Genomic DNA, 17,676 nt, shown 5'->3' with positions numbered 1-17,676 from the left:
AATTAATTGCCATTTGTTGAAATATACAAAATGAACAAAACTTTATGGATTATCGCATTATTAATTGCTATTTGGTCATAATGTAAAAAATAATTAAAAATTGTGAATTATAGCCCTCGATTATCGATAATTTTCGAGTTCGCACAATTACTTATCATTTGGTCAAAATGAACAAAGATGATCAAACATCGTAAATTATAGCCCTTTAAAATTGTAAATTGTCAAGTTTGCATATTTAATTACCATTTTCTCGAAATTGAAAAAATGGGGAAAATTCATGGTTATAAACCATGAAAATCATAAATTTGTAAAAAATAATGTTAGGGGCACACCACCAACCACAATCTCAACCACACCCCCCTCTCTCATCGCTACAGTAAACCGGACCACATATTAGATTTTAAATTTTTTAAAATCCAATGTGAGGCCCGATTTACTGTAGCGATAAGAGGGGGTGTGTTTGGGGTTGTGGTTGAGGGTGTGCCCCTAACACCACTCATTTGTAAATATGCATAAGCGATTGTCATTCAATCGAAACATGTTTGCGGTGAAAGTTGATTTTTTTATTGAGACATTCATTACAACTTCAGTCGTTACAATGAAAACAAAAAAGATACGTCTTTTTATAAGACTCTTACACAATGAAAACAAAAAATTATAACTCTCGTCAAAACAAATACAATGGACGTTTATCACCCGTTGTTTACGTGGGATCTTTGCTGGTACCAGGGTTTATCCGTGGACCGTCTGATGATCGGATCTAGTTGACAGAAATATTTGATCAGAGCTCCTACTTCACAAAGAAAGTATTCGCTGAAGTACTGATATCGACTAAGAGAAATCAGTACTCTTCTCGAGATTAAGACCAAGCCTAATCTCAAGAAAAGGTGGACACGGGCTTCAGATCCTTCGAAAGACTCCTTTATGCTGAAGTTCGCCGGGATCTCGCTAGCCTTTGCTGAAATTCGTGGCTCTTGGCTCTGAAGTTCGGCAGCACCTTCTCGTCTTGATAATAATTCCTCCTTATGAAATGAGCCCCTAGACCTGTATTTATAGGCTTCGGTTGGAGATTTCGGATAAGAACAATGGATTTGGTCTTATCTTCAGTTGATAACGACCTAACCATGTTTATGGATGATATCTAGACAGTTGAGATGCTGTGGAACGAACAAATCCCGAGAAAACAACAAAAAACTAAAAAAACGCATTTTCAGAACTTCTGGGCGCGAAACAGGTCGTGTTGACCCGCAAGGGTGCGGGTCAGTCGAGTCTGACATGCGGGGTTAGCCGAGTCTGACCTGCGTTAGAGCGGGTCGGCCCGCTCCGACCCGCGCTAGCGAGGGTCAGCCAGCGCTAACCCACGCTAGCGTGGGTTGGCCATCTCCGTCCCGCGCTGGCACGGGTCGGCCAGCGTCGTCTCGCGCCGGCGCGAGTCCGCCGCCTCAGCTGAACTCCTTTTTTGGCACGTTTACTTTCCAGGACTTGTACTTTCTACCGTTTCGCTTATTTGCCTGTCGTGTTTACTTGTACACTCTAAGCGAGCTAATTAACGTGTGATGACCAATTGAAGGTGGCCAGTGAGCGCACAAGACATAGTTGGTTCGCCGGTTCATGCACTTGTCGGCGTCAGATAATCTTTTTAGACTCGGATAACGATATTCGTCATCTTTTCTCCGTCTCGAGCTGTGTACGAACACCTATAGGTATTTTTTAGACGCCTACAGATATCTCATCCAAAGTATTTTAGGCTCATTCTTTCATACAGGAGTCTGAAATATTTTGGATAAGATAGGCTGTCTTCAACCTCTTTACAAGGTTTTAAATATCGGATGTCAGGTTCATGTTATCGGGGGACATTGACTAAATATCGGATTGCCATATCGGGTAGTGCGCATATGTATAATATCATGTCCTAAATGTAATCTAAGCATTCATAAATTCAATATAAGCATACTTCATAAATTCTATAGACTAAACATATAAAAAAGTAAATAATATATGGATTTGGGTTCATAAATTCTTTCTATCGGGTTCATAAGAAACCCTTAAACATGAGAACGGGTCAAACGAGTTTGGGTATTTATCACTAAACCCAAACTCGATAACAAAAAACAGATCTTAAAAAAAATATCATATCGGCCGATTTTTCAAAGCTAAAAAATAGGTTGATATGCCCGATATGACCCTGATATTTCCGATTTGGCCCTGAAAACCGACATACGAGTTGAAAACGTCCATGTCGTGTCGGTCAAACCCTCAAACCGATATGTCGGCCGACATGTCGGACATGTCAGGCGATATTTAAAACCTTGCCTCTTTAGTATTTTGTCGGGAAGATCGCGTAGGACCTGTGAATGATTTTAATTCTTGACTTCTTTAGCTTTCAGTCTACTCAGTATTTTGTCGAGCAGATGAAGTTCTGCTGATACTACGTTTATCGTCTGACCGTTGTCGAAGTCTCGAATCGAAGTTGAGTAAATTTCTAGATTTAGCTCGTGTCGTTGAGTTGACGCTGAATTGATCATCTTCATCGGGAATTCATATCTGGATCACAATTGAACTCCCTGGAATCATCCTTTAATCCGGAATTTAGCCTTATTTTGACAAAATTATCGATGCGTTGACCGGCATCAACCTTTAATATAACGCGTTGTCTGGCGTTGACCTTTGTTGTAACGCGTCAACAGGCGTTAACACGGTTTATACTCGTACGTTTGCTAGAGTCTACACAGTTTAAGCTCTTAAGGCATTGGAGAGTGATGATCCCAAATTTTGGGCTGCAGGACCAACTGTTAAAGTTATTTCGTCTACAGATATGAATCTTATCCCGAAGTTGTTAGATGTGTAGGCCTCTTTGTTTTGATGATGTTTAACAAACAATTTATAACTAATATTGTGTCTTGTGTTTTTGTATTTATTCTAGACAAATAATATGTTAGAGGATGGATAGAATTGCGCATTCACGATCATATCCAATGGAGGTTGACGGAATTGTGGAGTGAAGCCTTACAATTCAAGTTGAAGATCTAAGTTCAAGCTTCATCCGCAAGTGTACCAAGTCAAGCTAATTGAAGATCAAGATTGCTTGGGTAAAATAGTTTAGGTTTTTATATTATGTGTATTAGTGCTTTAAGCTCAATATTATACACACATTATTTTGGTTTCTATGTATATATATAGTTATATATATACATATATGTTTTGGTTTGATAGTTTTCAAGTTTTAATATAAAACAATTGAATATAATTGAAAATACACTTCTTATTTTATACTTATATGCATATATATGATTTCATCAATATTTAGTTCAATGAAATCATATTTATTGTTTTTGAAAAGTTTACAAAATATGCAATTTTGTGAAAATATTGTATTCTCAGTTTTTGAACTTAATAATAATCATATACATCTTTTTTTAAATCTACAAAATCATTTTGTAAAGTTTCAAAACATGGTTTAGCCAAAATGTCAAAATTCATATGTTTATATTTTCATATTTTGGACATATTTGCAAAATAATGATATTTTATATTTGGGAGGTTCTTTTTAAAAACCAGTTTCTGAAGAATGTTTATTATCATGTTTACAATCATTTCCCAAAGTTTTATATTTTTTTGATTTTATTTGCTATTTTTAAAAAAGGTTTGAAAATCAGATTTCTGTTTAAAACAGACAGTGTGTATGTCTTGAGTCGACTCATGAAAATGGTTGAGTCGACTCATAAATTGTTGTGTAGTTTACATTTTGTTTCTGACGAGTCGACTCGTAACATCATGAGTCGACCCATCAGATTGAGTCGATTCATGACTATCATAAGTCGACTCACAAAGTGTGCTGGATAGTTTGTTTTGCTTCTGATGAGTCGACCCATGATTTCATGAGTCGACCCATGTGTAATGAGTCGACTGATAGTTTTTGTAAGTCGACTCATAAGTTGGTTTTTGGCCTATAAGGCCATGTTATGAGTCGACTCATGAATTTTGCAAGTCGACTCATAAAGTGTCCGTTGCACAATAACGGTCAGTTTCCAGCCTTGTTTTCTGTTAGGTTTTTTGGTCTTTTTCTTTGGTTTTTTAGGGTCTCTATATATACACCATTGCATTGAATTTTCAGAACTACTAAGAGAATGTTTTAAAAGATTTTAAAAAGAGTTTAAGTTTGTTTTAAGTTTGTTTAAGGGTTTGGTTTGTGAAGAAAGTTTCACAAGAGCTAGAAGAGATCATCACTTGGTGTTTGAGCTTCAATTCATCTCTCTCTTGTCACTAGAGAAGTTTTCCTAAACTCAATTCTAGCTTTCATTTATAATTGTTTATTGATTATTATTTCTACAAGCTAGTTTTTCATAATTGAGTTTAGCTTTGATTTACTCATTGTTTACACACACACCCACTTGAGCTTATTGTATTTTCATACATAGCATATTTGGGTTGATGAGAGTTGTAACAATTGAGTGTGAGCTTTCATTGTGTTCTCATCTATTCAAATCATAAATGGTTCGGTATCGGTTTATCAAAATTTGGACAAAATCAAACCAATTGATTGTTTGCTCATCCCTAGCCAAGGCTCCTTAATGAGATAAAGCAGAGATGACCATGAAGATGAAAAACTATTGGAATTCCACAAATCACTGGTACAGGGTAATCAATTTAACAATTTTGAACTTCAAATTCCAGCCACATGAACAATTTGATTTTAAATGCACCCAAACAGACCCTAAATGTTTTTCAATCAGGTTTGAACTGCTCATGCATCTCATCAAATACCTGGTCTGATTTTGCTAATGGCCTTGTGGTAAGCACTCAACAAACAATTGACAGATAAAAGATCAGGACAACTCATTATTCTACATAGAAAACTCAATGATCGAATTAAAGAATACTAACTACACATAGATCCATAAAGGAAAAATAATTGGCAAAATCATGTGACGACCTCGTTTGCTAAAACACTCACATTTTTAACAAGCGGAGACTACTTAATAATCAAGGACATACCAAGTAAAGAAGGTCTACCAAATAACACACCTTTTATAATCAGATACTTGTATGTCACTAGTCAAAGGTGAACCACTACATAGAATAAGAATTTCTTAGCCAAACTGTTCTCTTCAAGTAACAATGAAAACTCAAAAATTTCATTTAAACCAATAAAACAATATAATATTGCTTGTCTAAACTAGAAATCTAGCTTGGTTTATGATTTTATCCTTAGATGCAATTGTCAATGGTAATTCATTCACATACGCAATTTGACTTTGCACAATAAATTGCTCTACATGCCCAACTTGAACTTACATATCCAAAAAAGCCAAAACAGGCCATGTTTTGATCGAAACTATTGCATACTGAACAAGATGTAGAGAGTGATAGAGGATTGAAAGGCTCCTCCTCCAATTTGGTACATGCATAATGGTATTGGTCAAATTTTTAAATCTTGGTAATGAGTAGACTCCAATCATGCCAATAAGACGCTTAATGATACGAGCAATCCCTTAATGCCACCAAACCATGTGAAGGGAGAACGTGCTGAGGAGGTGAAGGTGAAAATTTAACCATTGAAATTATAATTGTTGAGAATATAAGCTGATATGATAAGCGCATCAGAAATTGAAGCAAATAGGGACAGTTCGCAACATAAAGAGGCCATTATTTGTGAATCTAAAAAATGCACAAGCTTTTAGAATGAACATGTGCGTGCGTCCACACACCCTTCACAGACCAAGAAGATGGTAATTAAGAAGGGGGAAGTAAGCATATTATTAGTTGCTCCGCCTCTGTCTCATTGGCAATTTAACTTTCATCGTAAGATCCTTCATACGCAACAAGCTAAATAAAACTAGCCAAATTTCAGGTGACAACCATGCTTTAGTTTCTTGCATAAAAAAAAAGAGGACAAAAACTAAGAAGCAAACCATGCATGTGTGCTCCTGTTCAAATTAAATTGGCATGTCTCAACCAAGAATTATACCTCTGTGGGCACTGGTGGATTAGTTGGTTTGGTCTTTTTCCTGAAGATTGGAACATTGTCGTCGTCATGACGGACTCTGGTGACCACCATGGCTTCATACTGATCGAGCTCATTCGTGTCGAGATCTTTGGCCTCGAAAGTGATGTAATAGTTGACAGGGCAAGAGACCTCCGCATTACAGTTGACGATTCTCGTGATATCGAGATGGAGTTCCATGGCACCCTGTAACAATAATAAAAAGTTTTAACAATTATATATTTTAAAGATCCCGTCGTAGATTCGTATTGGGGGAACAAAAAGAAGCAGCACCTCTTTCACTCTCTCTTCGTTATGCCGGTCGACGGCAAAGCGGGCATATTTAAGAATTTTCCCCCTGAACTTCGCGGAGATATTATTCATAATGGGTATGATGAGACCGAGAGCAATAACATTAGGGAACTCAGGAACCTCAAATCCCTATAGAAGAAGAATATTTAATGAGGAGGGAGAAGAAGAATAATAAATTAATCGGAAATTTTAATTAGAATATGGATTTTTAGGGTTAGGGCTAAAGGGGGGTTTACATCGCTGCGCATGACAGCTTCGCCGTAGCGTTTCATCTCTTCGTCGGTCATCATATGGAGACCATCGTTGTAGATCTCGTCCTCATCATCATCAACGCCGTAGACACGTCCCTCCTCCTGTGGCGTCACCGTCATCGTCGTCATCTTTGCCTTCTTCGCCGGAGATTCAGGCAATTCATACGTCGCCGCCGTCGACATCCTCCAATAACCCTAGCAAACCCTAACAACCCCAATTCTCTCTCTCTCTCTCGTCCTCATCATTATTTTGAATATTAGGGGCTGTTCGGTTGGGTTGTTTTTTTTGAAAGTTACTGTAGTTGTTAGGTAGTTGTTACAGTACCTTTTACTTATTTATATTGTTTGGTTGTGTAAAAAAAATGCTGATGCGGTAGTTAAAGATCTAATGTGGCAGCTTCCGACCATTTCTCCTCAAAATCTAGTGATTTTGGGTGAAAGTTACTGTAGCGGAGTCGGTTTTCAATTTGGTTTCCTGACTACAGTAACTTTCACCTAATGAACCAAACGGGCTAGTGCCTCTTATTTGCTATAATTCCATCCCATTCGTCAAATCCTTAAAGTTGTCCCTCAGACTCCAAAGCGTCTTTGCGAATTGGTCCCTCAACACCAAAATGACCATCATCTCAATAGGGGGCCCCATGAAGAATATTATATTATATTATATTCTACTGAGCTTATTACTATAGTATGATATATTAAATAATACAATATATAATAATTGGACAGATTATATTTATTATAATGTGATATATTATTATATAATATTTTTTATTTATTATAATATAATAAATTAACATATATTGATTATACTATAATATATTATATGTTACTGTGTATTAAATTATAATGTATTATAATATGATATAATATTATATTGATCATTATCTAATATAATATTTATTTATAATTTAATGTAATATTTAGTTATAATGTAATGTAATTTATTATAATATATTCACATTATATTAATTATTAAAGTATAATTCATTGAAATCATTAAAAGGTATTTTATTAATTTTTATGCCACTATGTTATACTAATATAATTTAGTATCATATTATACTAACAATAGTATTATGTGTTATACATATTTACTATAAATCATGCGACTCCATTTCCAATATATTGTATAATGTTATAATATTAAATTAAAAATAAATTTACTTTGTTTTATAATATTATGAAATTAATATTATGATAAATCATGGTAACGTAAATAAATATAGTATTTTAATAAGATGTCACCTCATTAATTATCCCGCTTAAAATTGTCTCAATCACAATTCCTAATTATCCCATTATCTCAACTATTCCATTTTATCACGTTCAAATTGTCCCAATGGGTTAAAAATTATTCTATCGTGATAGTTATCTCACTTGGCCCCAAATTACCACAACGAATAACCCCCTCCCCCCACTCTCCCAAAACAAAAATTGTTATTATGATTTGAGAGATTCTATGAAGAATATTTTAGGGGCTATTGGGTTCAAATCCTAAAATTTCAGGATTTAGAATCTTATGGAGAATTCCAAATCCTAGAATTTTATACATGCCTTAAATTTTCTAAAATTTTATTTGGTTCAACGTTATTATAGGAAATCAAATCCTAAATTTATAATTTTTTGTTTGGTTCAAACCTGAAATTGTAGGATATCATGTTCTAAAGTTCGTAATCTATTTTTTTGCTGAGGGGTTGTTTGCTGACACAGAAGGTTTGGTGAGATAGAGAGCATGTTTGGCAACTTACTTAATTATCATTACTAGGTTTTATACATGTGCAATGCACGCACATAAATACCATGATTAAGTATTTTGGCTTATTTTCTAACTAGAATTTGTTCTTTAGTTCCAACTTTAATAGTTTGTGCTCATTTTTGTCTCCAAACTTTAATACTGTGATCATTTATTTATTTTTTTGATTTTTGTTTAAATGGGCTACACCTAATTTAAAATTTCATGTTTATATTTGAATTGATAGAAAGTAAATATAATTTGAAGCTAATTTAATTTTCATATTATTTTGACTGACATGAAACCAAAGTTTACTTGAGAAAGTACAGTGTTACAAAAGTAAAAAATTATTAAAATAGTGTTATACAAGGAAGATGGATATTTAAAACTAATAAGGTAAAAATGATTGATTAGAAGTATGCTAAAACGATACAAAAGGGAATATGAAGTTTATTCCGAATCATTGATAGACTTCATAAAAATTTTAAACTAAAGATTAATGCTAACTCTAGTATACTTTTATATAATAAAAACATCCACATAAGCATATAAAAAGTATTGAATGTTCATGAAACTCCCTTCTAAATATTCCTAAGTTCACTCAAAATATTTAAACTACTATAGAAAATATTCAGAAAATATTATATTTTATTCCTTTTATTTTATTTTTTTATTGAGCTACGATCAATTATTTTTCACCTTTATCTTTTTCCCAAACAATTCTAAACTAGTGTCTTTACCATCTACATCGATTGTGACAGAAGGCTGGAGTTATATTTTTATGATGTTATCTGTTCTGGGTTTGATAATATTTTATCTTCTCGTTTAACTTTACAAAGAAGTTAAATGTAGTTATGATGTTGTGACGCCCCTGGTTTCAATAAGGCTACAGTCCAAGGTGAAACCAAAGATGTCAAACCTGCATTGCACCCACACTGTGTAATAACATGTTTCACCAATCACAGTAATATCCTCTAGTGGAGTCAAAGAGAAGTGCAGGTACAAAACATGCATAATAAGGAAATAAATACAATAGACATAAAATAGAAGAGATATCTCATAATGAAAATTATGTCTTAACTATAATACATCTGATAACTAAAATAGTGAAAATGTCAACATGAATCAACTAAAATCGTACTAAGGCACACTACCTTTACAAAATAAAATACAAAACTCTAATGTCTGAAGAGAAATAAAATTTATTGTGGAGCCTTTACTAAAAACTCATGCGACTGCGACTATGTAAGAACTTCGTCATCCTGCGACTCTCCGGTGCTCTGAGTTGTCTGAAAGGAAAGAAAATAACAAAAAGAACCACAAAAGAGTGTAAAACTTGTTTCGACAAGTTCCAATTATATTTAGCTAATATAATTTGAGATAAGTAGGATAAGTTAGCTACTATATCTCAAACTTGTTTTAATATATTTAGCTAATATATCTCAAACTTGTTTCGACGAGGTTTCAAAATAATCATTTTATATGTAGCAAATATGACTAGCACGTGTCTTAGTAGTTAATATATGAAGGTTTCTGTTATACTCAAGTACCAGCATCGTCGCCCCAAGTTCCTTTCATCGGTGGTAAGTATTAGATTTTTGGTACCGTAAAACTTATTTCGACAAGTTCCAGTTAGAACGCAGGGGCGGACCTCTGTGTTTTGAACTTGAAACGCAGGGCTCGACCTTGGCATATCTGAATCTTAAAATGCCAGGCTTGACTTTGGCGTTTGTGAATTTTAGAACGCAAGGCTCGACCTTGGCGTTTCTAAATCTTAGAACGTCAGGCTTGACTTTGGCGTTTGTGAACTTTAGAACACAAGGTTCGACCTTGGCGTTTCTGAATCTTAGAACGTTAGGCCTGACTTTGGTGTTTTTGAATTTTAGAATGCCGAGCTTAACTCTGACGTTTAAAATTAAGCCTTCCTTAGACTTATTTCGGTTTTGCACTAATTTGTTCATTTGTGTATTCGCAATGCACTATCCCAATGAGCCTATTTCCTTCTATCATTACTTTGGCCATGAAGGCGGCGCAGATCATAACCTAGTGTTCAGCTTGCGTCAAGAACTCCAATTTTCCAAGATGCCAATAAAGAACGTGCGGAAGCTATCACTCAGGCCACTCCAGCAATTCTTAGGACTTTGGTTACAGATGCTAGGTTCAAGACTGTGAACCACAAATAATTCCACAAGCCAACATTTCTGTTTGGAGACTCCGTCAAGAATGACAAGAACATCATGAATGACGGGGACTATAAATGGCTAAGGAAGATAGGGGATCATCATTTTTTCTTGCCCGATATGGAGAGGATGTTTCTTCTATCATATTTTCAATGCGCTTCCATCGCACAGTACATGGACTGGGCTTTTGTCAAGGAACAAGACGGGGTTGTAATTGGTACTCTGACCTTTCATGGTTTCCACACCGCAGGCTACAATCGTCAAGTGTCTGCTCTGGTACTAGGCCTATTTTCAAGGGAATATCTAATTGGTGAAGTGGCTAGTCCGACTAACACTTTCATCAGAAGATTTATGGCAAAGAAAGGTGAATTTCCTGCACCAGTATTTATATTCCTAGGATGGGTGCATTCTACAAAAGCAGGATGGTGGACCAGGATGACCGAATTTATACTGAAAGAGTTAGAAGCTCCACTTGCTCGGTCTAGGCTTGGTTGTTCTGTGATGGCCACACGATTTGGTATTGTTCAAAGCCATTACAACTTCTTTGGTATATTGGAGAGATATAACCAAGAGACTTGTACTTTCTTCACACCCGTCGGAGAATTAGGTTTTGCTACCCATGAAATATATGAAGTCTCCGGTCTTCCTTTTGGGGACTTACCGTATGAGGAGTTCATCCCTGGGTCAAGAGAACTCAAGATTTTAAGGGAGATCAGTCCTGAGATGTATGATACCCTTTGGGAAGTGATGTGTCATTTTTATATTTGCACTCAGTTGACAGGGGCGAGAGGTGGTAGGGTTAAGCAACTAGCGTGGGCTGAGTATTTGTTCCAGAACTCGGATCACAAAGTGGCTTATGTAACTCGTCTGACTGCAAGCACTCCAGAAGAAATCCAAGCCAAGATTAACGATGTGACCGTCCATTACACCAACGACTGTATAGAGGACACTTTCCCGGCTCATACTGAGTTTGAAAGCTTTCATCACCAAGCCGTGACTCCCATTTCTGACACGTCTTTGTTGGCAGGATTTTTAATGTTGTGGCTGAAGAGATGTGTAGTCCCGACTAGGCCGACAGATGCACATACTGCAGAAGTGATTTACCCTGCCATTCTTTTGGCGTATAGGAGGCCTCTAAACCTTCTTTTGGGCATGATGTGTTGTTTGCAGAGTGGTTTGCGGGAGTTGGCTCTCGATTTCATTAAAGTTAAGGAGGTGGGTTCGGGCGATAAGAAGACTTTCCAAACTCCTAACCTGTTAGACCCTAGAGGGAGTGATTAGGGTCTTATGCTAATCTAATCCTGATTAAAAGCTAATTAAAATAATATTGATTAATTTGTTCTTGCAAAAATGATATAAGATAGATATGAGCAAGAAAGATATGACTAAGCACAAATAAAAAGAACGCTAAGCAAAACACAAACAAACGATATGTTCACGAGGTCCGGTCACCACGACCTACGTCCCCGCTCCTCACCTCGAGGAGATCTCCACTATCACAATCCGGTTCGGAAGCCGGAACTTCTACACACTCGGTTTACAAGCTTACCGAAAACTCTCACGCAACAAACACTATGTAATCACACTTTACACACTAAGTGTAGGAACCTAGCACGTGTCCTCCTCCTTAAGTGCTCAGATGCAACCTCTCCCTAGGTTCGTCAACCGACGCCACTCCTATTGGATTCGACCCCGTCTCTCGCCTCACACTTCTCTCGGTGTACAAGTGTATTACAAGTGATACTCACAATAAAAGATAAATACAATGATTTGTTCTCAATAACAAATGAGAACACAATGAAGCTCACACTCACTAAATCACACCCCACAACCCACACTATATAGTATGAAAATATTAAGCTCAATATTGTGTGTGTGATAAGTGAGAACAATGAAATTTAATTCAATTTAATATAGCAAGATATGAATATGAAATTGACAAATAAGCTATATAAAAGAGTTTAGATAAACTTCTCTATAAACACAAAGAACTAAAGAAATGATGATGATGATGGATTCCTGAATTTGAATTGAAGGCTTCTTCTTTGTGAAAAACTTCTCTTTTGAAACAAAGCTTAAAAAATGGCACTAAACTCCTCTTAAACACTTCGTAAACTAAGTAATCAATTCTCTTGGATAGTTCAAGTGTTGAATGTAGTAGGGTATTTATAACAACCAAATACATCAGTAAAAACCCAAGTAAAAAGACCAAAAACCCATTAGAAAACAAAACGGGGAACTAACCGTTACTGTGCAACGGCTATATTTGCGGTCGATCGCAGATCCACGGCCGGTCGACCGCGAAAGGCTGAAACCCAGAGTAAGGTCTCTGGACAATTTGCGGTCCGCAGATCCACGGCCGGTCGACCGCGAAAGGCTGAAACCCAGAGTAAGGTCTCTGGACAATTTGCGGTCAACCGCAACGACACGCTCGGTCGACCGAAAATAGATATACATAAAAACTGCAGATTTGAAAATGGATTTTTAGTGCATGTAAAAGTTAGCAAATGTAGTCCAACAAATATGAAACTTTGGGGAAAGCTTATAAATGAGAGAATAAGCATGTTTAAAAAAGGAATTGTTGGAAATGCAATTTTATTTGTAAAAACCCACTGTTTTTGAACAGTGTAAAGAAAACATGTTTTTCATAAAAATAAGAATTGAATTATGACTTATGAAATTGTATTTATATTTCATGAATACATTATATATATTATGAAGTATGATAGAGATGTAAACATGAAACAAAAACAATTCTAACAAAGTTTGATAAAAAATCATTTAAACAAACTTGTGTTGTGTATACATATTGAGCTTAAATAAAGTCATACAATATATGTAGACAAACCTCTCTTATACCTAGGTGATTGTCACATATAAACTTGCATCTTTAACTCTTGATATAGAAATCTTTTCACCATGTGTTGATGTCTTAAAAAGGAAAAATAAACCACAACCACTAGAAAACAAATTAGCTGTAAATTGTTTGGCAAATCATTAACATTCATATGAATAAACCAAAACAAATATATACTAGCTGTAAATTGTTTGGCAAATCACTAACAATCTCCCCCTTTTTGATGATGGTAAACAATATATTAAATGAAATATAATATTCATATGAATAAACCAAAACAAATATAACATTAACATTCATATGAATAAACCAAGTTTTCTCCCCTTTGACAACATCAAAATGGGGAAAAGATAGGAGCAATGCTCCCCCTGCATTTATGCATAGGTTAGAGAAAATGGTTAGGCACAAACTCCCCCTGTCAAGAAGCATGAGTGATTATATGTGATATATATAAGATCCACACTCAATGAAAAGGAAGAACTCACAAACATTTGAGTTATTGTATACCATCCATAAGATAATAATCCAAACATTAACAAGCAGATAGATCATTTGAGACATAGAAACATGTGGATGAATACACAAAACAACATAAAAAAAATAGAATGAATCTACTTCATGATGTTGTAAGCTAAACATATAAGTTGAATTATTCAGCACAAAAACCAACACAGAACACAGATTGAACTAAGAATTAAACAAAACCAAAATATTGTTTTCAAACAACAAATCACATCCAAGCATCATAGTTTTAACCAGAAACGAGTGTAAGTCCAAACATTCAGATTGTTAACCAAAATATTGCAGACCAAAACAGAACAGAAGTGTTTTAAGTGAAATACTACAATGTCCAAATAAAAACATCATAACTAAAGAACCACCATAAGTCCATCAATCACTATCATCGGAGCCAACATCCTCAGATCTTGCCTCTGAACCAGATTCTTTAGCAGAACCTTCGTCAGAACCAGAGGCTGAGCCAGAACCAGAGCCGGAAACAGATGCCTGAATCCCGAGGGATTGACGCTGGAGCCGCAGAATCTCCCTCACGTCACGCCGAAGACCAGAAACAGTAGTCTCAAGTCTGTCAAGACGATCATCGAGTCGCTCGAAATGATCATAGACCTCACTAGAAGAAATAGGAGCTGAACGAGTACGAGGTCGAGGCCTAGAGCTAGAAGATGGTCTAGAAGAAGATGCACCCACAGAGGGTAAAGGAGCAGGAATTGGGGCTTCAAGATGCATCCTAGAAAGGGATGTTCTATCAAAAAATTCTTTATTAGCATCTACTTTTGGTTCACCGGAGAGATCGACACGGAAGTGTTTGAAGATGATAGTAAGGAATGAGCCAAAAGGAAGGAACTTGGTATGCTTGCTAATCATATTCTAAAGAAGAACAAGCCCCCAATTGACTTTGATTTTAGCAAAAATGGCATAAACTGCATTAACTCTATCAGAGGAAAAATGGTCAAAACTACCAGTTTTGGGAATAAGGTTGTGAGCAATAATCTTAGCAATGATTTTACTGGAAGGGTTCAAGGTGTTATTGCTCATAGGATAGGTACAACCGGGAAGAAACATTTTACTGTCAACAAAAGGATGATTATGAACAATGGACATAAGGTCAATATCACTTGTCGGGATCTTAAGGATACCCGCAAGGTCATCAGCAGAAAACTTAATCTGGGTGTTCTTCACATATGATCTAAGATATATAACATTATCATCAGATGTGTAGGAGGATATATTACCATAGAAGAGATAAACAAGAAAGGGATAATGAGGTTCTTTGTTCTTTTTATCTAAGAGATGATATAGGACAACATCATTAAGGAGATTAGGAATATTATAGGGCGCAAGTTCATCATAGTTAACAGTCCTACCAGCTAAAATTTTTAGTTTGCACAACTCCCTGTACTTGGGAATAAGATGGGTATTTCTCAGGTAGTCTTCGTAGTGCTCAACATTAGGAAAAGGAACATTATCAGACTTAGATCTTTTCAAAGGAGGCATTTTAAGCAAGAAACCCTAAACCAAGAACAAGACTTAGAAACTTAAAGAGATGGAAGAAGGATGTACCCAGCACGATGAAAGATCCGAAGGAGAAGAATAGAGCAGATGCGGGCGACCAGAGATGGAATGACAACAGACCGCAAGAACAGAGCTGGGAGATCGGATTTGATGAGGGAATTGGGAACGAATGAAAGAGGAAGGAAGAGGATCGGGTTCTTTAGAGGAAAAGGCAATGGTCCAGATGCGTTCAAGCTAATGATCGATGGTGGAGATCGAAACGGGTCAAAGAAGAAATCAAACCAAAACCCAAAACTGGAATAGAGAATGAAAACTGAGTTCAGAATTAACCCTGTACGGTCAACCGCATTGGGTGCGGCGGTCGACCGCAGAAAATCCAGTGACTAAACTAGAAAACGATTCTTCATACGGTCGACCGCAGATCCACGATCGGTCGACCGCAAGAGATTCATAAACATATTGGGACATGAAATTTTTTTGAAATATTAAACTTGTTTTATTTTTAAATAATTTCAAATATGTATATATTAATAATATGTCCAAGAGATCAGTAAATATATTCAATATGTAAACCATAAAAATTTCATTTAAAATTGTAATTTCAAATAACATTTGAAACCATGAATAATCAAAAACAACTAAAACTTATGTTATTTAAGATTTTGAAATTAAGCACATTTTGGTACCCAAATATTTTTGGTACCAATAGGATTAGGGACATGACCCCTATCATTTAAATCCAATGCCCTAGGGTTATGAATCCGTTTGGGCGAATTTTGTGCACTGATACGGTCAAAACAAAAATTGTAAACATGACCCATACGATTGTAATTTGTGTAATGTAGAGTTTTGAATGGTTTGCGTTGACCGAAATGGAATGCACGTGGTTCATTTACAAAAATAGAATTTTCTTTGTAATTATTTTGCAAACGAGAATTTCTTTTCAAATTGAAACAAAACATGGCCAAATGACCAAAACGACCACAATAATCATATTTGTACACATGAGCATGTTTATGATTTACACTATGTGTGTGTACATGTGTATGTGATGAAGAAGCTTGATGGGATGCACAATCATGAATAGGCTTATCAATTTTTGGTGCATTATGACAAAATTGAGCTAAATGGCCTTTAAGACCGCAAATAGAACATTTGTGAATTTTGTCATACATATGTGCATAGTGAATAGGTTTCTTAGAAGAATTAACATTGAACTTTGCACATAGGTCCATAAGCTTTTTATTATTAGCAATACAAGTGTTTAGTGTTGAATCTAAGGTAGATATTCGTTTTCTCATTTGATTCAACTCATCATTGTGCATACAAGCATTGCTACTAGAAGTAGGATAAACAAGATTTTTCATCATAGATTTTAACTTATCTACTTCTAACATGGCATCACGTTTTTCATGAAGCAAACTAGCATTTTCAATTTTCAAATTTTCATTGCATTCTTTAAGAATTTTATTTTCATTTGTAATAAAATTAAACTTAGTGGCTAGTGTTTCATGAGTGGATTTCATATTTACTTACTTACTCTTTACATCAATATAGCAATTGTGTAATTTTTCAAACTCAAGAGCAAGTTCATCAAAAGTAATAATATCATTGTTGTCAAGATTGCATACCTCACTAGGGTTATCACCTAGTGGTATTGTACATGGAGATGAGACTTCCTTAGAGCTTAAAGCGCGATCTTCCAACTCTTTTTGAATAGCCTCCGAGTCTCCTTCATGTGCTTCAATAAATTTTCATAAGGCGTAAGCACTATCAAAATGAGCAAATTTGTTAGAAAACGATGAGTGAAAAGCATTAAGCAAATATTCTAACAAGAGCTTGTTCATATTAAACAATCTTTTATCATTTTTACTCCATTTGATTTTTTCCAAAATGGGAACAACATAGGCATCCTCAATAATCTCCAATAAATCGAATTGTTTAGATTGAACAAAAAGTTTGAATCTAATACGTCATTGAGCATAGGGGAAAATATCCAAACAATGAGCAATATTAATAGCATAACCTAGACTAGATGCATCATACATATCCATAAGATTATATGCAAGAAGGAAAAAGCAATCAAGATTAGCACAAAAACGATAACTTGGATCTTTAACTCAAGGCGATTAGTCCTTAAATCAAAGAGCACCAAGCTCTGATACCAATTGTTAGACCATAGAGAGGGGTGATTAGGGTCTTATGCTAATCTAATCCTGATTAAAAGCTAATTAAAATAATATTGATTAATTTGTTCTTGCAAGAATAATATAAGATAGATATGAGCAAGAAAGATATGACTAAGCACAAATAAAAAGAACGCTACG

At 35.5% G+C, this 17,676-nt stretch overlaps 1 protein-coding gene across 1 annotated transcript; it reads right to left on the bottom strand.

The window, feature by feature from the left end:
* Positions 5,733–6,807, bottom strand: LOC109824722. The gene is made up of 3 exons (XM_020391368.1): positions 6,532–6,807; positions 6,278–6,424; positions 5,733–6,190 (listed from the first exon to the last, which is right to left on the bottom strand). Exons 1-3 carry the CDS (start codon positions 6,727–6,729, stop codon positions 5,963–5,965), a joined length of 573 nt encoding a protein of 190 aa, XP_020246957.1. The 5' UTR covers positions 6,730–6,807; the 3' UTR covers positions 5,733–5,962.

Source organism: Asparagus officinalis, chromosome 9 (genome assembly GCF_001876935.1).
Source record: "Asparagus officinalis chromosome 9, Aspof.V1, whole genome shotgun sequence".
In the NCBI taxonomy this organism is placed as follows: domain Eukaryota; kingdom Viridiplantae; phylum Streptophyta; class Magnoliopsida; order Asparagales; family Asparagaceae; genus Asparagus; species Asparagus officinalis.
This window is presented reverse-complemented; position numbering and strand designations above follow the sequence as displayed.